This window comes from Pristis pectinata, chromosome 6, assembly GCF_009764475.1.
Source record: "Pristis pectinata isolate sPriPec2 chromosome 6, sPriPec2.1.pri, whole genome shotgun sequence".
Classification (NCBI taxonomy): domain Eukaryota; kingdom Metazoa; phylum Chordata; class Chondrichthyes; order Rhinopristiformes; family Pristidae; genus Pristis; species Pristis pectinata.
Window position 1 is genome coordinate 109,902,860 of NC_067410.1, and position 19,682 is coordinate 109,922,541.

Sequence of the window (19,682 nt, forward strand, 5' to 3'; positions counted from 1 at the left end):
GGAGGGAGAGGGGGCAAAGGGGCGAAGGAATAGTGAAAGGGACCGGCATCAATAGTTGGGAGGGTGCGCGGGATAGTATGGTGAAGGGATAGTGATGGGGAGCAGGGGATTGTGAGAGAGAGAGAGTGAAGGGGAAGGAAGGGTTAAAAGTGTTGAGCAAGGGGAGTGATCCCAACTCATGGCGTCTGCTGAGGAACCGTTAAAGGCAGAGAGCGGCAAAACCTGGCGCCATTTCCTTTCCAATCCTGCATCCTTGCCAACCCTGCCCCCACCACACCATTAACCCTGCCCCCACCACATTAACCCTGCCCCCACCACACCATTAACCCTGCCCCTACCACATTAACCCTGCCCCTACCACACCATTAACCCTACCCCCACCACATTAACCCTGCCCCCACCACATTAACCCTGCCCCCACCACAGCATTAACCCTTCCCCCACCACAGCATTAACCCTGCCCCCACCACATTAACCCTTCCCCCACCACAGCATTAACCCTGCCCCCACCACAGTAACCCTGCCCCCACCACGGCATTAACCCTGCCCCCACCACAGTAACCTTGCCCCACCACATTAACCCTGCCCCCACCAGAGCATTAACCCTGCCCCCACCACATTAACCCTGTCCCCAGCAGAGCATTAACCCTGCCCCCACCACATTAACCCAGCCCCCACCACAGCATTAACCCTGCCCCCACCAGAGCATTAACCCTGCCCCCACCACATTAACCTTGCCCCCAACAGAGCATTAACCCTGCCCCCACCACAGTAACCCTGCCCCCACCACAGCATTAACCCTTCCCCCACCACAGCATTAACCCTTCCCCCACCACAGCATTAACCCTGCCCCCACCAGAGCATTAACCCTGCCCCCACATTAACCCTGCCCCCACCACATTAACCCTGCCCCCACCACAGCATTAACCCTTCCCCCACCACACTATTAACCCTGCCCCCACCACATTAACCCTGCCCCCACCACAGCATTAACCCTGCCCCCAACAGAGCATTAACCCTGCCCCCACCGCATTAACCCTTCCCCCACCACAGCATTAACCCTGCCCCCACCACAGTAACCCTGCCCCCACCACGGCATTAACCCTGCCCCCACCACAGTAACCTTGCCCCACCACATTAACCCTGCCCCCACCAGAGCATTAACCCTGCCCCCACCAGAGCATTAACCCTGCCCCCACCACATTAACCCTGCCCCCACCAGAGCATTAACCCTGCCCCCAACAGAGCATTAACCCTGCCCCCACCACATTAACCCAGCCCCCACCACAGCATTAACCCTGCCCCACCAGAGCATTAACCCTGCCCCCACCACATTAACCCTGCCCCCAACAGAGCATTAACCCTGCCCCCACCACAGTAACCCTGCCCCCACCACAGCATTAACCCTTCCCCCACCACAGCATTAACCCTGCCCCCAACAGAGCATTAACCCTGCCCCCACCACATTAACCCTGCCCCCACCACAGCATTAACCCTTCCCCCACCACAGCATTAACCCTGCCCCCACCACAGTAACCCTGCCCCCACCACGGCATTAACCCTGCCCCCAACAGAGCATTAACCCTGCCCCCACCACAGTAACCTTGCCCCACCACATTAACCCTGCCCCCACCAGAGCATTAACCCTGCCCCCACATTAACCCTGCCCCCAGCAGAGCATTAACCCTGCCCCCACCACATTAACCCTGCCCCCACCACAGCATTAACCCTGCCCGCACCACAGCTTTAACCCTTCCCTCACCACAGTAACCCTGCCCCACCATATTAACCCTGCCCCACCATATTAACCCTTCCCCCACCATATTAACCCTTCCCCCACCACAGCATTAACCCTGCCCCCAGCACAGCATTAACCCTGCCCCCAGCACAGCATTAACCCTTCCCTCACCAGTAACCCTGCCCCACCACAGTAACCCTGCCCCCACCACAGCATTAACCCTTCCCCCACCACAGCATTAACCCTGCCCGCACCACAGCATTAACCCTGCCCGCACCACAGCATTAACCTTTCCCTCACCAGTAACCCTGCCCCACCACATTAACCCTTCCCCCACCACAGCATTAACCCTTCCCCCACCACAGCACCAACCCTGCCCCCACCACAGCATTAACCCTGCCCCCACCACATTAACCCTGCCCCCACCCCAGCACCAACCCTGCCCCCACCACAGTAACCTTACCCCACCACATTAACCCTGCCCCCACAACAGCACCAACCCTGCCCCCACAACAGCACCAACCCTGCCCCCACCACACCATTAACCCTGCCCCCAGCACAGCATTAACCCTGCACCCACCACAGCATTAACCCTCCCTCACCACAGTATTAACCCGGCCCCCACCACACCATTAACCCTGCCCCCACCAGAGCATTAACCCTGCCCCCACCAGAGCATTAACCCTGCCCCCACCACACCATTAACCCTGTCCCCACCACACCATTAACCCTGCCCCCACCACAGCATTAACCCTTCCCCCACCACAGCATTAACCCTGCCCCCACCACAGTAACCCTGCCCCCACCACGGCATTAACCCTGCCCCCACCACAGCACCAACCCTGACCCCACCACAGCATTAACCCTGCCCCCACCACAGTAACCTTGCCCCACCACATTAACCCTGCCCCCACCACAGCATTAACCCTGCCCCCACCACAGCATTAACCCTTCCCCCACCACATTAACCCTGCCCCCACATTAACCCTGCCCCCACCACAGCATTAACCCTTCCCCCACCACAGCATTAACCCTGCCCTCACCACAGCACCAACCCTGCCCCCACCACAGCATTAACCCTGACCACACCACAGCATTAACCCTGCCTGCACCACAGCATTAACCCTTCCCTCACCAGTAACCCTGCCCCACCACATTAACCCTGCCACCACCACAGCATTAACCCTTCCCCCACCACAGCATTAACCCTGCCCTCACCACAGCACCAACCCTGCCCCCACCACATTAACCCTTCCCCCACCACAGCACCAACCCTGCCCCCACCCCAGCACCAACCCTGCCCCCACCACAGCATTAACCCTGCCCCCACCCCAGCACCAACCCTGCCCCCACCACAGCATTAACCCTGCCCCCACCACAGTAACCTTACCCCACCACATTAACCCTGCCCCCACAACAGCACCAACCCTGCCCCCACCACACCATTAACCCTGCCCCCACCACAGCATTAACCTTTCCCCCACCACAGCATTAACCCCGCCCCCACCACAGTGCCAAACCTGCCCCCAGCACAGCATTAGCCCTGCCCCCACCACCAACCCTGCCCCACCACAGCATTAACCCTTCCCCCACCACAGCATTAACCCTGCACCCACCACAGCATTAACCCTGCCCCCACCACAGTAACCCTGTCCCCACCACAGCACCAACCCTGCCCCCACCACAGCATTAACCCTGCCCCCACCACAGTAACCCTGCCCCCACCACAGCACCAACCCTGCCCCCACCACAGCATTAACCCTGCCCCTACCACGGCGCCAACCCTGCCCCCAGCACAGCATTAACCCTGCCCCCACCACAGTAACCCTGCTCCCACCACATTAACCCTGCCCCCACCACAGCATTAACCCTGCCCGCACCACACCATTAACCCTGCCCCCACCACGGCGCCAACCCTGCCCCCAGCACAGCATTAACCCTCCCCCCACCACAGCACGAACCCGGCCCCATCACAGCATTAACCCTGCCCCCACCACAGCATTAACCCTGCCCCCACCACAGCACCAACCCTGCCCCATCACAGCATTAACCCTCCCCCCACCACAGCCTGAACCCTCCTTCCACCACAGCGTCAACCTTGTCCCATCACAGCATTAACCCTCCCCCCACCACAGCACCAACCCTGCCCCCAAAGCACCAACCCTGCTCCTGCCACAGTCTCCCTCACTCGTTTCCAATCTTAGTTATTAATCAATGAAAAGATTCCCTCTGAGGAGTAACTAGAGCCAGTGACACTGACCCTTGGCCCTGTGCTGTGATTACACAAGCCCACAGAGTCCACAAATCAACACTCAGCCTGCAATAAACATGTCGCAGGGGCTCACCTCCCCGACAACTGCACAAACATCAGGAAACGGGAAACAAGGTGCATGGGAGGGGTCATCTGTCCCAGTTTCAGGCCACTGGGTTCTGGATACAATGGAGAGAGTGGATGTGGGGAGGTGGAGAGCAGGGCAGTGTGAGGTGATTCACTGTGAGTGTTGGAAACATGATCTTCATAACGTGCCGTACAAGTCTTTGCCTCTCCCCTTCCTTTCCGCCAAAATACATCACCTCGTAATTCCCTGTAGAAAGTTCAATTCGCCTGTCTGCCAATCTCTGCCCTGCTTTAGATGATTGACAGCAACCTCACTGATGGCCATGTTTGGTATCAGCCGATTATAAAATTTCTCCTTGAGTCACGTGTGCCGATTTCCAACACAGGTGTCCCTGGGTTACGAACCCCTGACTTACAGACTCCCTTTCATACGAACGAGCTCCCACAATATTATTAAATCCAAATGTCAGACGTATGTACATTAAGTTCGTTCCTACAAAAAGCAGAACTAGTTTCTTCTCTTTATCCACTTTTAGAAATTGTTCTTATCAGTCTTACGTGCTTTTGACGCCATCCATTACAACGCTGTGATACGGTTACCATATTGAGTGATTTTTGTGTATTTTCCAACTTATGGACAAAATTGACGTAGGGACACAATTTTCACCTCAGCCATTACCTCTAACAGTTCTGCTTTGTTGAGTACTTTGTCAGCAATCTTTTCCTTGGTAAATACCAACACAAGGTAGTCATTAAATATTCATTAACTAAGCCAAGGCCGACACAGGAGTATGCCAATAGTTACACAGAACTTCCTATAAATACCAACAGTCACACTGGCCTACAGCATTGAAACAGCAATAGAAAACTTGAACCCAAAACCTCTGGTTACCAGGACAAATGCGACACTATCAACTACTAATATAACTGGTCTCCACCGTATCTTCTTCCCCCCCTTGCACGTCCCATCAGGACCACTCACCGTGCTCGTGCCCTTCCTTCCGGCGTAGCCTCTCCTTTCGCGACGAGACCACTGACTCCGTCTCCGTCTCGTTGTCCAGGTTGTCCTGACTCCCGGCTGCGTTCGCGCTGTACAGAAATAAACAGCACAGAGACGGTGAGACAGAGTTCCCAGGTTACTGCAACGCACCAGTGCTGGGCCAGGAAAATCCTGGATTATCAGCATCTCATCAAAACATACGCACAGCGCAAGTTCCCAGCTGTAGAATGCAATGGCACAAATAAAGCAGAATGAAGATCCGGACAACGCAGGAACGAGCTGGTAAGTAGAGACAGAAGACCTACCTTCCCCCTCTCACCTGGACTCACCTGTCCCCTGCCTGCCTGTGCTCTTCCCCCTCCCCCAACATTCCGATTCTGGCTTCTGCCCTCTTCCTTTCCAATCCCGATGAAGGGTCTCGACCTGAAACGTTGACCGATTATTTCTCTCCATAGATACTGCCTGACCTGCTGAGTTCCTCCAGCATTTTGTGCGTGTTGCTCCAGATTCCAGCAACTGCAGAATCTCTTGTGTCTCAGTTTAGTTTAGTTATTATTACTGTCACATGTACAGAGATACAGTAAAAAGCTTTTGCTTGCGTGCCATCCAGACAGATCATTCCATACATAAGTACATCGAGGCAGTAAAAAGGAAAACAGAATGCTGAATATAGTGTTACAGATAAAATCCAGTTGCAGGTAGGTAAATAAAGTGCAAGGGCCACAACAAGGTAGATTGGCAGATCGAGAGTTTATCTTTTAGCGTATGAGAGGTCCATTCAAGAGCCTGATAACAGCAGGATAGAAGCTGTCCTTGAGCCTGGTGGTACGTGCTCTCAAGCTTTTGTATCTTCTGCCCGACAGGAGGGGGGAGAAGAGAGAATGTCCGGGGTGGGAGGGGTCCTTGATTATGTTGGCTGCTTTCCCGCATACTGGATTTACATCCAAATCATTTACATATATATATCTCAGACAAAAGAGGTCCTGGCACTGATCCCTGAGGAACATCACTGGTCACAGACCTCCAGTCAGGATAACACTGCTCACCACCACCCTGTTCTTCAATAGCATACAGCAGATGAGCCGATAAGTGGCAGGTAACATTCAACCCCACAAGGTGTCAGGCAACAACCATCTTCAATAATCAGCCTAAACATTCACCTTACTATAAGATATAAGTTATTTATTTATTAGTCACATGTACATCAAAACACACAGTGACATCTTTTTTGCGTTACTGAGAATATGCTGGGGGCAGCCCGCAAGTGTCACCATGCTTCCGGCGCCAACATAGCACTTCGGGAGATCGAATTCAGAAGCAGAATACAAGGTTAATGGCAGGACTCTTAGCAGTGTGGAGGAACAGAGGGATCTTGGGGTCCATGTCCATAGATCCCTCAAGGTTGCCACGCAGGTCGATAGGGTTGTTAAGAAGGCTTATGGAGTGTTGACCTTCATTAGTCGGGGTATTGAGTTCAAGAGCCGCAAGGTGATGTTGCAGCTCTATAAAACTCTGGTCAGACCACACTTGGAGTATTGTGTTCAGTTCTGGTCACCTTATTATAGCAAGGATGTGGAAGCTTATAGAGGGTGCAGAGGAGATTTATCAGGATGTTGCCTGGATTGGAGAGCTTGTCTTATGAGGATAGGTTGAGCGAGTGAGGGCTTTTCTCTTTGGAGAGAAGGAGGATGAGAAGTGATTTGATAGAGGTGAACAAGATGATAAGAGGCATAGATCGAGTGGACAGTCAGAGACTTTTTCCCAGGGCGATAATGGCTAACATGAGGGGATATAATTTTAAGATGATTGGAGGAAGATATAAGGGGGATGTCAGGGGTAAGTTTTTTTTTTACAGAGTGGAACGCACTGCCAGCAGAGGTTGTGGGGGCAGATACATTAGGGACATTTAAGAGACTCTTAGAATGACACATGAATGATGGAAAAATGGAGGGCTATGTGGGAGGGAAGGGTTAGATAGATCTTAGAGCAGGATAAAATGTTGGCACAACATTGTGGGCTGAAGGGCCTGTACTGTGTGTAGTGTTCTATGTTCTACAGCATGCCCACAACTTGCCAACCCGTACGTCTTTGGAATGTGGGAGGAAACCGGAGCGCCTGGAGGAAACCCACACAGTCATGGGGAGAACGTACAAACTCCTTACAGACAGTGGTGGGAATTGAACACGGGTCGCTGGCGCTGTAATAGCGTTACGATAACCGCTACACTACTGCGCCACCCTAATGTCAGAGTCCCCCAGCATCACCTTCCTGAGGTTCTGCTTGGACCAGACACATAGTCAGACCAGTCACCTAAACACTGTCCCTGCCTGCACTGCCTCTGTAGTTGTAACATGGTGGTGTAGTGGTTAGCATAACGCTATTACAGTGCCAGCGACCTGGGTTCAATTCCGGCCGCTGTCTGTGAGGAGTTTGTATGCTCTCCCTGTGTCTGCGTGGGTTTCCTCCGGGTGCTCCGGTTTCCTCCCACATTCCAAAGACGTACGGGTTAGGAAGTGTGGGCATGCTATGTTGGTGCCAGAAGCGTGGTGACACTTGCGGGCTGCCCCCAGAACACTCTACGCAAAAGATGCATTTCACTGTGTGTTTCGATGTACATGTGACTGATAAAGATATCTTAAATCTTATATTCTGCATTCTGTTTTTCTTTTACTACCTCGATGTACTTATGTATGGCATGATCTGCCTGGATGGCACGCAAACAAACGTTTTTCACTGGTATCTTGGTACTTAGAACATAGAACAGTGCAGCACAGGAACAGGCCCTTCGGGCCACGATGTCTGTGGCGAACTAATTAAATGCCTAACTAAACTAATCCCTTCTGCCTACACAATGTCCATATCCCTCCATTCTCCACACATCCATGTGCCTATCTAAGACCCTCTTAAACACCTCCATTGTATCTACCTCCACCACCACCACTGGCAGTGCATTCCAGGCACCCACCACTCTCTGTGTAAAAAACTTACCCCGCACATCTCCTTTGAACTTTCCCCCTCTCACTTTAAATGCATGCCCTCTGGTATTAGACATTTCAACCCCAGGAAAAGGATACCGTCTGTCTACTCTATCTAGGCCTCTCAACCTCCAATGCTCCTGAGAAAGCAACCTAAGTCTGTTCAACCTCTCCTCATAACGAATACTCTGTAATCCAGGCAGCATCCTGGTGAACCTCTTCTGCACCCTCTCCAAAGCCTCCACATCCTTCCCGTAATGGGACAACATATGGCAAAAATAAACCAATACCAAGATGTGGTCAGAAAACGAGAGGGTCATGGGAGGATGGCAGGAGTATGGTCCACTTGTCTGGACAAGTGCAGCTCCAACAGCAGCTGAGCAACTCGATAGCATCCGGGACCGAGCAGCCTGCTTAACTGGCACCCTGTCCATCACAGAGGGTGGACTGTGTATTATCGTCAAAACGCACAACTATTACTTACCCAAACTACTCCAACACCTGTCTATCACCATCTTGAATGGTACAGGGAGCACCATCACCTCCAGGGGAAATACCATCCTGGCTTGGATATATCCCTTCATTGTCATTGGGTCTAAACCTTGCCACTCCCTCCCCAACATCACTATGGGAGCATCTTCATCACATAGAGTCCAGCTGTTCAAGGCGGAAGCTCACCACCACCTTCTCTGGACAAATAAGGATGGGCAATAAATGTAACTCTTGCCGGCCAATGCCCAGATGCTAAGAAACAAATGAAGAAATAGGGCTCCTGTGCTGTATAATTCTAACCAGAGTATCAAGACACCAAGGTCAACAACACAAGAATGGTGTTGCGGTAGAGATCTGATCATCAAAATAAATGGCAGGATGGACAACTCGACTCAATGGCTTCCTTTCCCTTCGTAGGTTTATCACAGGTAGATCAGACAATGCAGCCTGGTAATGGTTATCTGGGATAGAACATCAAACGTAGAACAGTAGAGCAGGCCCTTTGGCCCATCATGTTGGTGCCAACCATGATGTCAACCTAAACTGCACATCTGCCTGCACACGGTCTGTATCCCTCCATTCCCTGCCTGTTCGTGTGCCTTCTGAATGCCTCTTAAATGTTGCTGTTGTATCTGCTTCTACCACTTCCCCTGGTACCCACCACTCCAGGTGTAAAAAAACTTGCCTCGCAAATCTCCTTTAAACTTTCCCCCTCTCACGCCCTCTATTATTTGATATTTCCACCCTGGGGAAAAGGACCCCCTGAAGAAGATACGATATTTGTTTTCCAAACTTATATTGGAAGCCCTGTCCAATCTGTTGGGGCTACAGTTATCTTGTCTTTGTATCTCAGGGGGTCTCTGCAACATGGGGGATGAGCCAAGCTTGAATAATGAGGTGGATGATACTGAAGGGGATCAGAGGATCTCTTTATTTTTGCAAACACAAATTTTCTTTTGCATTAAATTGTGTTTTAAAAATTCAATTTCCCTCACCAGTACACAGAGCTTACAGTATTCTTTATATTAAACCAGCAACAGAAATACCACTCTAACATAGTTAAAACCAGCAAATGCTGGAAACGCTCAGCAGGCTAGAACATCAAAGCACAGATCTACTGCTGAGACTTTATAAGGCGTTGGCCAGACTACATCTGGAATATAGTGAGCAGTTTTGGGCCCCGTATCTAAGGATGCTGCTGGACCTGGAGAGGGTCCAAAGGAGGTTAACGAGAATGATCCCAGGAATGAAAGGCTTAACCTATGAGGAGCGTTTGATGTCTCTGGGCCTGTACTCGATGGAGCTCACAAAGATGAGGGGAGATCTCACTGAATCAGAGCAAGAGCTAAGCGACCAAGGAAACATGGAGGCACCCCGCCCAACTTCCCTCAACCATCAGGCTAGGTCAGGGAGAGGGGTTACAAGAGCACGAACTTTGGCCTTGCGACCAATTCCAATAGCCTCACCATTGCTAAGCTCAGACTAATGGCATTGTATGATTAACCTGTGCACTAAACCACAAGCTGTCAGTCACAAGGATGCACTTGATTAGAATAAAACTTTTGAGGAGCAAATTTAGGATGGCATGATAGTGTGGCAGTAGCTGCTCCTGTCTGAGTCCAGTCCTGACCTTGGGTCTTATCTATGTGGAGTTTGCATGTCCTCCCAGTGATCTGTACGTTTCCTCCCACATCCCAAAGATGTGCAGGATGGTAGGTTAATTGCCCGCTGTGAATTACCCCCGATGTGGCTGGATAGCAGAAAGAATCAAAGGGGAACTGATGGGTGCATGAGAGAGAAGAGGTTGCAAGGATACAGGGGGAACAGGAGTGCTAGGATTGCTCTGCTAGCAGCAAGTGTGGACACAATGGGCTGAATAGCCTCTTTCTGTGTTGTAATAAAGTAAGTTTGGTGGAAATCTGAAATGCTCTCCCCTCAAAGTTTAATTTGGGCCTTGACAGACTTTGAAGCAACTGCTAAAGTTGTGGGAACCCTTGTCCGTTGAGGTAGGAGTGAAACGTTCCTGAGGGACAGCAAGACCAAAAGACTGCTTTTTAACCCAAGCACCACTCCCAGAACACAGCCAAACGTTAAATGTCAGCTCACTGACCCCTGGTGGTGGCAGCCAGCATTTCGGTAACCCAGTCTGACCTCAGAAAGATAATCTGTGGTCAGAGATGGTAGGGAATTTTACATAGAACATAGAACAGTACAGCACAGAACAGGCCCTTCGGCCCACAATGTTGTGCCGACATAGCTAATCCCTCCTACTGACAGAATGCCCATATGCCTCCATTTTCCTCTCATTCATGTGCCCATCCAAGCCCCTCTTAAAAGACCCCAATGAATTTGCCTCCACCACCCTATTAGGCAACACATTCCAGGCATCCACCACTCTCTCAGTAAAAAACGTACCCCTCACATCTGTTCTGAACCTACCCCCTCTCACCTTAAATGCATACCCTCTGGTATTGGATCACTCAATAATGGGAAAAAGATATTGCTTGTCCACCCTCTCTATGCCCCTCATCATTTTATACACTTCCAACAGATCACCCCTCGGCCTCCGCCGCTCTAGAGAAAAGAGCCCAAGTTTGTCCAGCCTCTCCTGATAGCACGTGCTCTCTAATCCAGGCAGCATCCTCGTAAACCTCCTCTGCACCTTCTCTAAAGCCTCGACATCCTTCCTGTAGTGAGGTGACCAGAATTGCATGCAATACTCTAAATGCGGCCTAACCAGAGTACTATTGAGATGCATCATAACTTCTTGACTCCTATACTTAATACCTCGATTAATGAAAGCAAGCATTCCATAAGTAGATCACCAAAGATTTCTCTAGATGTATGGTGGAGAGCAGCCTGACTGGTTGCATCACAGTCTGGTATGGAGGTTCCAATGTGCAGGACTGCAAAAGGCTGCAGAGGGTTGTAGACTCAGCCAGCTCCATCACAGGCACAACCCTCCCCACCATCGAGGACATCTTCAAGAGGTAGTGCCTCAAGAGGGCGGCATCCATCACTAAAGGCCCTCACCATCCGGGACACACCCTCTTCTCGTTACAACCATTAGGGAGGAGGTACAGGAGCCTGAAGACCCACACTCAATGATTCAGGAACAGATTCTTCCCCTCCGCCATCAGATCTCTGAATGGTCCACGAACTAATGAACATTTCTTTTCACACTATTATTTATTTTTGTAATTTCTTGTATTTTAAGCCTTTGCACTATACTGCTGCCGCAACACAACAAATTTCACATCATCTGTCAGTGATAATAAATCTGATTAGAAGAGGGATAAGATAAGATTTCTTTATTAGTCACATGTACATCAAAACACAGTGAAATACATCTTTTGCGTAGAGTGTTCTGGGGGCAGCCTGCAAGTGTCGCCACACTTCCGGTGCCAACATAGCATCCCCACAACTTCCATGAAAGGTAATGGTGACATCATCTCTCTGATCACCCACGCTGCCTAACCTACTGATACTTTTCTGCATTCTCTAGTTTTTAATCTCAGTTTTCTTGCATCTGCAGAAGTTTTTTCTGTTTTCCCACCTTTACAGTCTCGCTGCGCAATCCGTGCTGTACCTGCCCTGGACTGAGCAGCAGAACCAGGTAATAAATGTCAGGCACTCCAACTCCTTTCCTTATGCTGAGCCCACAAGAGCCCAGGATTCTGCATGCTCAGGATTCATGAAAAATCAACTCATAATAAAACAGGAGACATAATCTCAGGATAATCTCAGCAACAGCATAAGTGGCAGGAAGGCAAACGGTATATTGACTTTTACCGCAAGAGGTTTGGTGTTTAGAAATTGGGGAGTATTGTTATCATTGCGTGGGTTACTGGTGAGGTCACAGCTGGAGCACTGTGCAGAGCTCTGATTGCTTTATATAAGAAATAATATACTGGTATTGTAGGAAGTCCAAAAGCAATTTACTAGGATGAGAGAGTTGCCCTATCAGATGGGTAAAACAATTAGATTTATGTTCCTTGGAGTTTAGATGGACAAGAGGTGACAGTGTTGACATTGAGATGTTTCCACTAGAAGGAGGATCTTGAAGGTGGGGAGAGATTTGGGGACAGTCATTTAAAACTGAGGTGTGTAGCAATTTCTTCTTGCAAAGTGCGGCGAACCTCTGCATTCCTCTACCCTGGGGGATCGTGGAGACTGGACCAATTGGGTATTTAAAGAGGAGGTAGATACATTTGTGAAAGATCAAGGAATTGAGGGCGATGGGGAACTGGCACAGAGAGGAGGCGAGGCCTGGGGCAGATCAACCACGATCATATTTATTGGCGGGACAGGTTTGAGTGGCCTACTCCTGTTCCCATTTCCTTATGTAAGGGGTCAGCCATTTCTGGTGGAGAAGAGGAGGAACTGCCTCACTTTGAAGCCCTAGAGTTCTCTATTGTGGACACTCAGTTATTGAGTACATCTAAGAGCAGATCGTAGAATGTTGGACACCAGGTCACTTCTAAAGGTTTAGAGGGATATGGGCCACATGCAGAGAATTGGGACGAGCTTGGATAGACATATTGGTCCACACGGACAAAGGGCTTGTTTCTGTGTTGTATAATTCTATGACTCAATGTAGGGAAGTCAGATGAGAGAGTAGATTTAGACCATAAGACAAAGGAGCAGAAGTCGGCCATTTAGCCCATCGAGTCCGCTCCGCCATTCTATCATGAGCTGATCCATTCTCCCATTTAGCCTCACTCCCCCGCCTTCTCACCATAACCTTTGATGCCCTGGCTACTCAGATACCGATCAATCTCTGCCTTAAATACACCCAGTGACTTTGCTTCCACAGCCGCCCGTGGCAACAAATTCCACAGATTCACCACTCTCTGGCTAAAGAAATTTCTCCGCATCTCTGTTCTGAATGGGCGCCCTTTAATCCTGAAGTCATGCCCTCTTATACTAGACTCGCTTACCATGGGAAACGACTTTGCCACATCTACTCTGTCCAGGCCTTTTAACATTCAAAATTTTTCTATGAGGTACCCCCTCAATCTGTACCAAGGAATACAGCCCAAGAGCTGTCAAACGTTCCTCATATGTTTCAGTCGAAGGATCAGCTGTGATCTCACAAAATGGCAGAGTGAGCCCCAGCAACCAAAAACTTGTTCTTGTGTTCTGTGCCTGACCCTGCAGCCATTTGTTGAATCAAAAACTCCCCCCCCCACCCTCCCTCAATGGTCTAGAGAGCCAGTTTCGTCCGTAATGTAATAAGATAAATGTAGGCTTTGGAACTCGGGCACAATGCACCTCCTGCTGCAGGACCACACTCTAACTAATCCAATAATGAACGGTATTAACTAGCCAGCAAGCAGTGTGGTGAATTCCTAGAGCTAAGCTCACAATGACAGCAGAGGCCAGGAGAGTTAGGGCTGGGGCGGGGGGGTTAGGTAGACTAAACGTTAAAAGTTAACAGTGTCCCATTCCCTGACCTTCGAAGAGCAGTGGTAATTGTTGCCTAGTGGAACTTGCGACCATCCCCCCCCAAAAAACAACTGTGGATTCTAGGGGACAAGTGGAGCATTCAAGGAGAGATGGATAGATTTTGTTGGAACTGTTGGAAGAGAAGCCAGCCTAGGTAAAGAATGACTAAAAACAGAGTAGAAGGCAGCATTTCCTGTTCAATTGGTTTTGTTTCAATTAAATAATTGGTTCCTGGTTTTGCCTCAAGGCTCCCTCTAACTCCAGGATCAAATGCCATGTTGAGGCCCCACCGAGGACATCTTCAAGAGGTGGTGCCTCAAGAAGGCGGCATCCATCGCTTAAGGACCCTCACCACCCGGGACATGCCCTCTTCTCGTTACTACCATCGGGAGGAGGTACAGGAGCCTGAAGACCCACACTCAACGATTCAGGAACAGCTTCTCCCCCTCCATCATCAGATTTCTGAATGGTCCATGAACCCATGAACACTACCTCGTTATTCCTTTTTTTTCATTATTTATTTACTTTTGTAATTTATAATAAGTTTTATGTGTTTGTACTGTACTGCTGCCACAAAGCAACAAATCTCACTTCATAAAATCAGTGATAATAAATCTGATTGTGACTGCCCTTCCCTACCCTCTTCCCCCTTCACCCTGGGGATCCCATCGTCATCACACAGCAATATCCCCCCACACACCAATGGTCGGCGAGGGGACTCTGGCAGAATCCAGAGGTCCTACATTCTCACCTTGCTGTATTAGAACATCACAGAAGGAGGCCATTCAGCCCATTCTGTCGATTCAAGATCTTGGAAAGATCTCCCCTCATTTCTTCCTGCCTCCCAGCCCAGTTAATTTCCATCCCCCTTCAAGTATTTAGCGATGTTTAATCTGTCAGAAATAGTGGTTAAGGTGGGCACGTTAGCAACATTTAGAAGCCATCCAGAAAAGTCCATGGATAGGAGAAGTTTAGAGGGCCATGGGCCAAATGCAGGCAGATGGGATTAGATCACTGGGCAACACAGTTGGCATGGATAAAATGGGTCGAAGGGCCTGTTTTCATGCTATATGACTCTAAGACCTTGAACGCAAAGCTCTAAGATCAACGCTTTCAAGTCACACTCAAACTGTATACATGGTAACATTCTGCCTCTGGCTGGTCTGATCAGTGGCCTCTCTTTCGGGCTTCACATTACATAGGGTAGGGTGTTGGCGCAGTGGTTAAATTACCCAACCCATAGTCCAAAGACTTGGACTAACAACCAGATTGGTATCAAATCCCACCACAGCAGCTGTGGAGGTTAAATTGGTAAAAGTCATGATGACAAACCTACGAGATCAAAAAAAGCACAACAGGTCTGCTGGCCGATATGTGACCCAGGGTCCACTTGTAAGTGGCTCTTGGAAGGACAATTACAGATGGCGAATAAATGTTCATCTCACCAACAATGACTACATGCTGAAAAATGAATTGAAAAGGTTCTGTCCTGACTAGCTTCTCCTATTTAATCTAACCCCCGCTGAACACTACAAGCAGCCAACATAACCAAAGATCCCACCCACTCCAGACATTCTCTCTTCTCCCCCCTCCCACTGGGCAGAAGATACAAAAGCCTGAAAGCGTGTACCACCAGGCTCAAGGACAGCTTCTATCCTGCTGACTACTGAACAGTTCCCTAGTATGATACGATGGACTCTCGACCTCACAACCTACCTCGTTTTGACCTTGCACCTTATTGTCTGCCTGCACTGCACTTTCTCTGTAGTAGCGATACTTTATTCTGTATTCTGTATTGTTTTACCTTGTACTACCTCAATGCACTGTGTAATGAATTGATCTGTATGAACAGTATGCAAGACAAGTTTTTTATTGTACCTCATACAAGTGACAATAATAAACCAATTCCAATTGCACCTCAACTCCTTTAGACCATAAGATATTGAAGCAGAATTAGGCCATTCAGCCCATCTGCTCCGCCATTCAATCATGGCTGATTTTTTTTCAACCCCATTCTCCCACCTTCTCCCTGTAACTCTTAACTCCGTTACCAGTCAAGAACCTATCAATCTCTGCCTTAAATACACCCAATGACTTGACCTCCACAGCCCTCTGTGGCAACAAATTCCACAGATTCACCACCGTCTGGCTGAAGCAATTCCTCCTCATCTAAGGTTTAAAGGGAGGTCCCTTTATTCTGAGGCTGTGCCCTCAGATCCTAGACTCTCCCACTGATGGAAACATCCTCCCCACGTCCACTCTATCCAGGCGTTACAGTATCTAGTAGGTTTCAATGACATTCCCCCCTCATCCTTCTGAACTCCATCAAGTACAGGTCCAGAGACATCAAATGCTCCTCATAGGTTAAGCCTTTCACTCCCAGGATCATTCTTGTGAACTTTCTCTGGACCCTCTCCAGGGCCAGCACATCTTTCCTCAGATACGGGGCCCAAAATTCCTCACAATATTCCAAATGTGGTCTGACCAGCAACTCATAACGCCTCAGCAGTACATTCTTGCTTTTATGTTCCACAGTTGTTCCTAACCCGTTCCTAATTGTTCCTAAGCCACAGTTGTTTTTTTTGCCAGTATGAGCTTGATGGGCCAAATGTCATCCTCCAGTCTTGTAGGAAGATATAAGATAATTTTATTTGGGGCATTTAGCCGATACTTTAAAATATGAACTCTTCCTCCAAGGGGGCAGACCCAATCACCATCAAGCTCAGCAGTGACAACGGATGCACAGGAGGCAAAATAATATCAAGCAGTGCAGTCAGTAATGACAAAATAAGAAGTCATCTACTGAGGTTGAGCAATTAGTTCGCATTTGTCTTCACACAAGGTGCAAGTATAATCACATCAGGTGAGGATACAGTAAAGACATTGGAAAAAATATTGTATTTTGGGGGATCAAACCAGGACTTATACAGTGAATGGTAGGGCCCTGGGGAGTGTTATGGAACAGAGGGACTTGGGAGTGCAAGTGCATAGTTCACTGAAAGCGGCGTCAAAGGTAGATAGGTTGGTGAAGAAGGTGTTTGGCACGCTGGCCTTCATCGGTCAGGGCACTGAACACTGGAGTTGGGAAGTTATGTTGCATTTACAGTATACAAGATGTTGGCATGGCTGCAGTTGGAGTATTGTGTAGTTTTGGTCGCCCTGTTGTAGGAACCATGTTACTAAACTAGAAAGAGTGCAGAAAAGATTTACCAGGATGTCACCCGGACTTGGGGGCCTGAGTTACAAGGAGAGGTTGTGTAGACAGGGACTTTATTCCCTGGAACGTAGGAAATTGAGGGGTGACCTGATAGAGGTGTATAAAATCTTGAGGGGCATAGACAGGGTGAAAGCACACGGTCTTTTTCCAGGGGTGCTAAAAACAAGAGGGCATAGGTTTAAGATCGGAGATGAGAAATTTAAAAGGGACATCCGGGGCAGCTTCTTCATGCAAAGGGTGGTGCGTATTTGGAATGAGCTGCCAGAAATAGTAGTTGAGGTGGGCACATTAGCAACTTTTAAAAGCCATCTAGATAAGTCCATGGATAGGAGGGGTGTAGAGGGCTATGGGCCAAACATGGGCAGATGGGACGAACTCGCTGGGCAACACAGTTGTCATGGACGAGTGGGGCCGAAGGGCCTGTTTCCATGCTGTATAACTCTAATAAAAGTAGGTTGTGATGATGTGGATAATAGACTCCAGAGAAACAGACCCTTCGGCCCACCATGTCCATGCTGACCAGCAGGTACCCATCTATACTACAGACACAAGTGACTGCAGATGCTCGAAGCTGGAGCAAAAAACAAGCTGCTGGAGGAACTAGAATCCATGGAGGGAAACGGACAGCCAACGTTTCAGGTCAAGACCCTTCGTCTGTCCATTTCCTTCCACAGATGCTGCCTGAGCCACTGAGTTCCTCCAACAGCTCGTTTCCTCCAACAGACATGGTAGTGCAGCAGTTAGCATAACGTTATTACAACGACAGTGACCCGGGTTCAATTTCGGCCGTTGTCTGTAAGGAGTTTGTACATTCCCCCAGTGCCTGCGTGGGTTTCCTCTGGGTGCTCCGGTTTCCTCCCAAATTCCAAAGCCGTACAGGTTAGGAAGTTGTGGGCATGCTATGTTGGCACCGGAAGTGTGGCGCCACTTGCAGGCTGCCCCCAGAACACTCTACGCAAAAGATGCATTTCACTGTGTGCTTCAATGTACATGTGACTAATAAAGAAATATTATCTCATCTCATCTCTACTAATCCCATTTATGAACAGAAGGTCCGTAGCCTTCCATGTCTTGGCGATTCAAGCGAATGTGTAGATGCTGATCAAATGCTGCGGGAGTATCTGCCTCCACCTTAGAAGAGGCAGTGCTTTCCAATTTGAAACCACCCTCTGGGTGAAACAATTGTGGCAACCCCCATCCCCCCACAAGACTGCTGTGGAGGTAGAAGGAGGCATCAAACAGCCCCTCTACAACTGAAATCTGTGGGCCCCTGGCTGGCTAATCTCCCTCATTCAACTCTCCATAAACTTCAGATCATCGCCAACGTTCTTCAATGAGGAAGCCTAACATCTTTCCCCAGTCTGTCCTACATACCTACACTAATTTGTTGACCATTAACTACCTCCTGAAGTGGCCCAGCAACAATTCAGCTTCCCATGACTACTATATTAGAATAAAACTGGAAAGACCATGCAGCATTGACTTAGCCCCCAACTTCCAGCTCAGCTGACCTTTCAATGTTTAAAACATTTGGATACTGGTGTCTAAATTGGGAGAACCCTACAGACTAACCAAGCAAGACCACTCAATCACATTCCCTGGGTACATCCTGTTACACTGCCAGAACAGACCCACCAGACATGGTAGAATAGTGATGTACAGACAGGTACAAGGTAGTCCTGGGGGACCCCAGTATTGACTCCAGACCACATGAAGGCTCATGGCATCAGGACAGACATGAACAAGGAATCTTCCTCCCGATTACCACCAACCATCCTCTCTCAGCTGATGAATCAGCACTCCTTTATTTGGAAATATCAGAGTGAGAAGTACTTAGAACTTACTCTAGGTACAGGAGTCCAATGCTGGAGTCATAGAGTTATACAGCATGGAAACAGGTCCTTCAGCCCTGACCTAGTTCCATTTGACGCATATCCATGGACCTGTCCAAATGTCTTTTAAACGTTGTAATTGTTCCTGCCTCTGCAGCTCATTCCACATACCCACCACTCTCTGTGTGAAAAACTTGCTCCTCAGGTCCCCTTTAAATCTTTTACCTTTCACCTTAAACCTATGCTTTCTAGTTTTAGACTCCCCTACCCTGGGAAAGGACTTTGACCATTCACTTTATCTATGACCCCACCCCCCCCATGATCTTATAAACCCCTATGCCATCCTTCGAGAAAACAGTCCCAGCCTGTCTCCTTATAACTCAAGCCCTCTAGTCCCAGCAACATCCTTGTGAAGCTTTTCTGCAGCCTCTCCAGCTTAAATCACATCTTACCTAGAGTATGGTGAGCAGAACTGCACACAATATTCCAGGTGCGGTCTCACCAACATCTTGAAGAGCTGTAATATGACGTTCCAACTCTTGTACTCAATGACCCATCTAATTATTGCTCTTGACACCAAGGTATCATTTGACCAAGTGTGGTGCCAAGATCATCTAGTCATCAAGGAAAAACACTCCATAG

The 19,682-nt window shown here is 49.1% G+C and overlaps 1 protein-coding gene across 2 annotated transcripts in view; it reads right to left on the reverse strand.

Annotated features, from left to right (window-relative positions):
• LOC127571990 (segment polarity protein dishevelled homolog DVL-3) overlaps positions 1-19,682 on the reverse strand; it is a 147,542-nt gene that overhangs the window by 71,983 nt on the left and 55,877 nt on the right. For both annotated transcript variants that reach the window (XM_052018791.1, XM_052018790.1), the window contains exon 4: positions 5,059-5,165. In XM_052018791.1, coding sequence (XP_051874751.1) covers positions 5,059-5,165 — 107 coding nt within the window. The remainder of the gene's footprint in view (positions 1-5,058; positions 5,166-19,682) is intronic.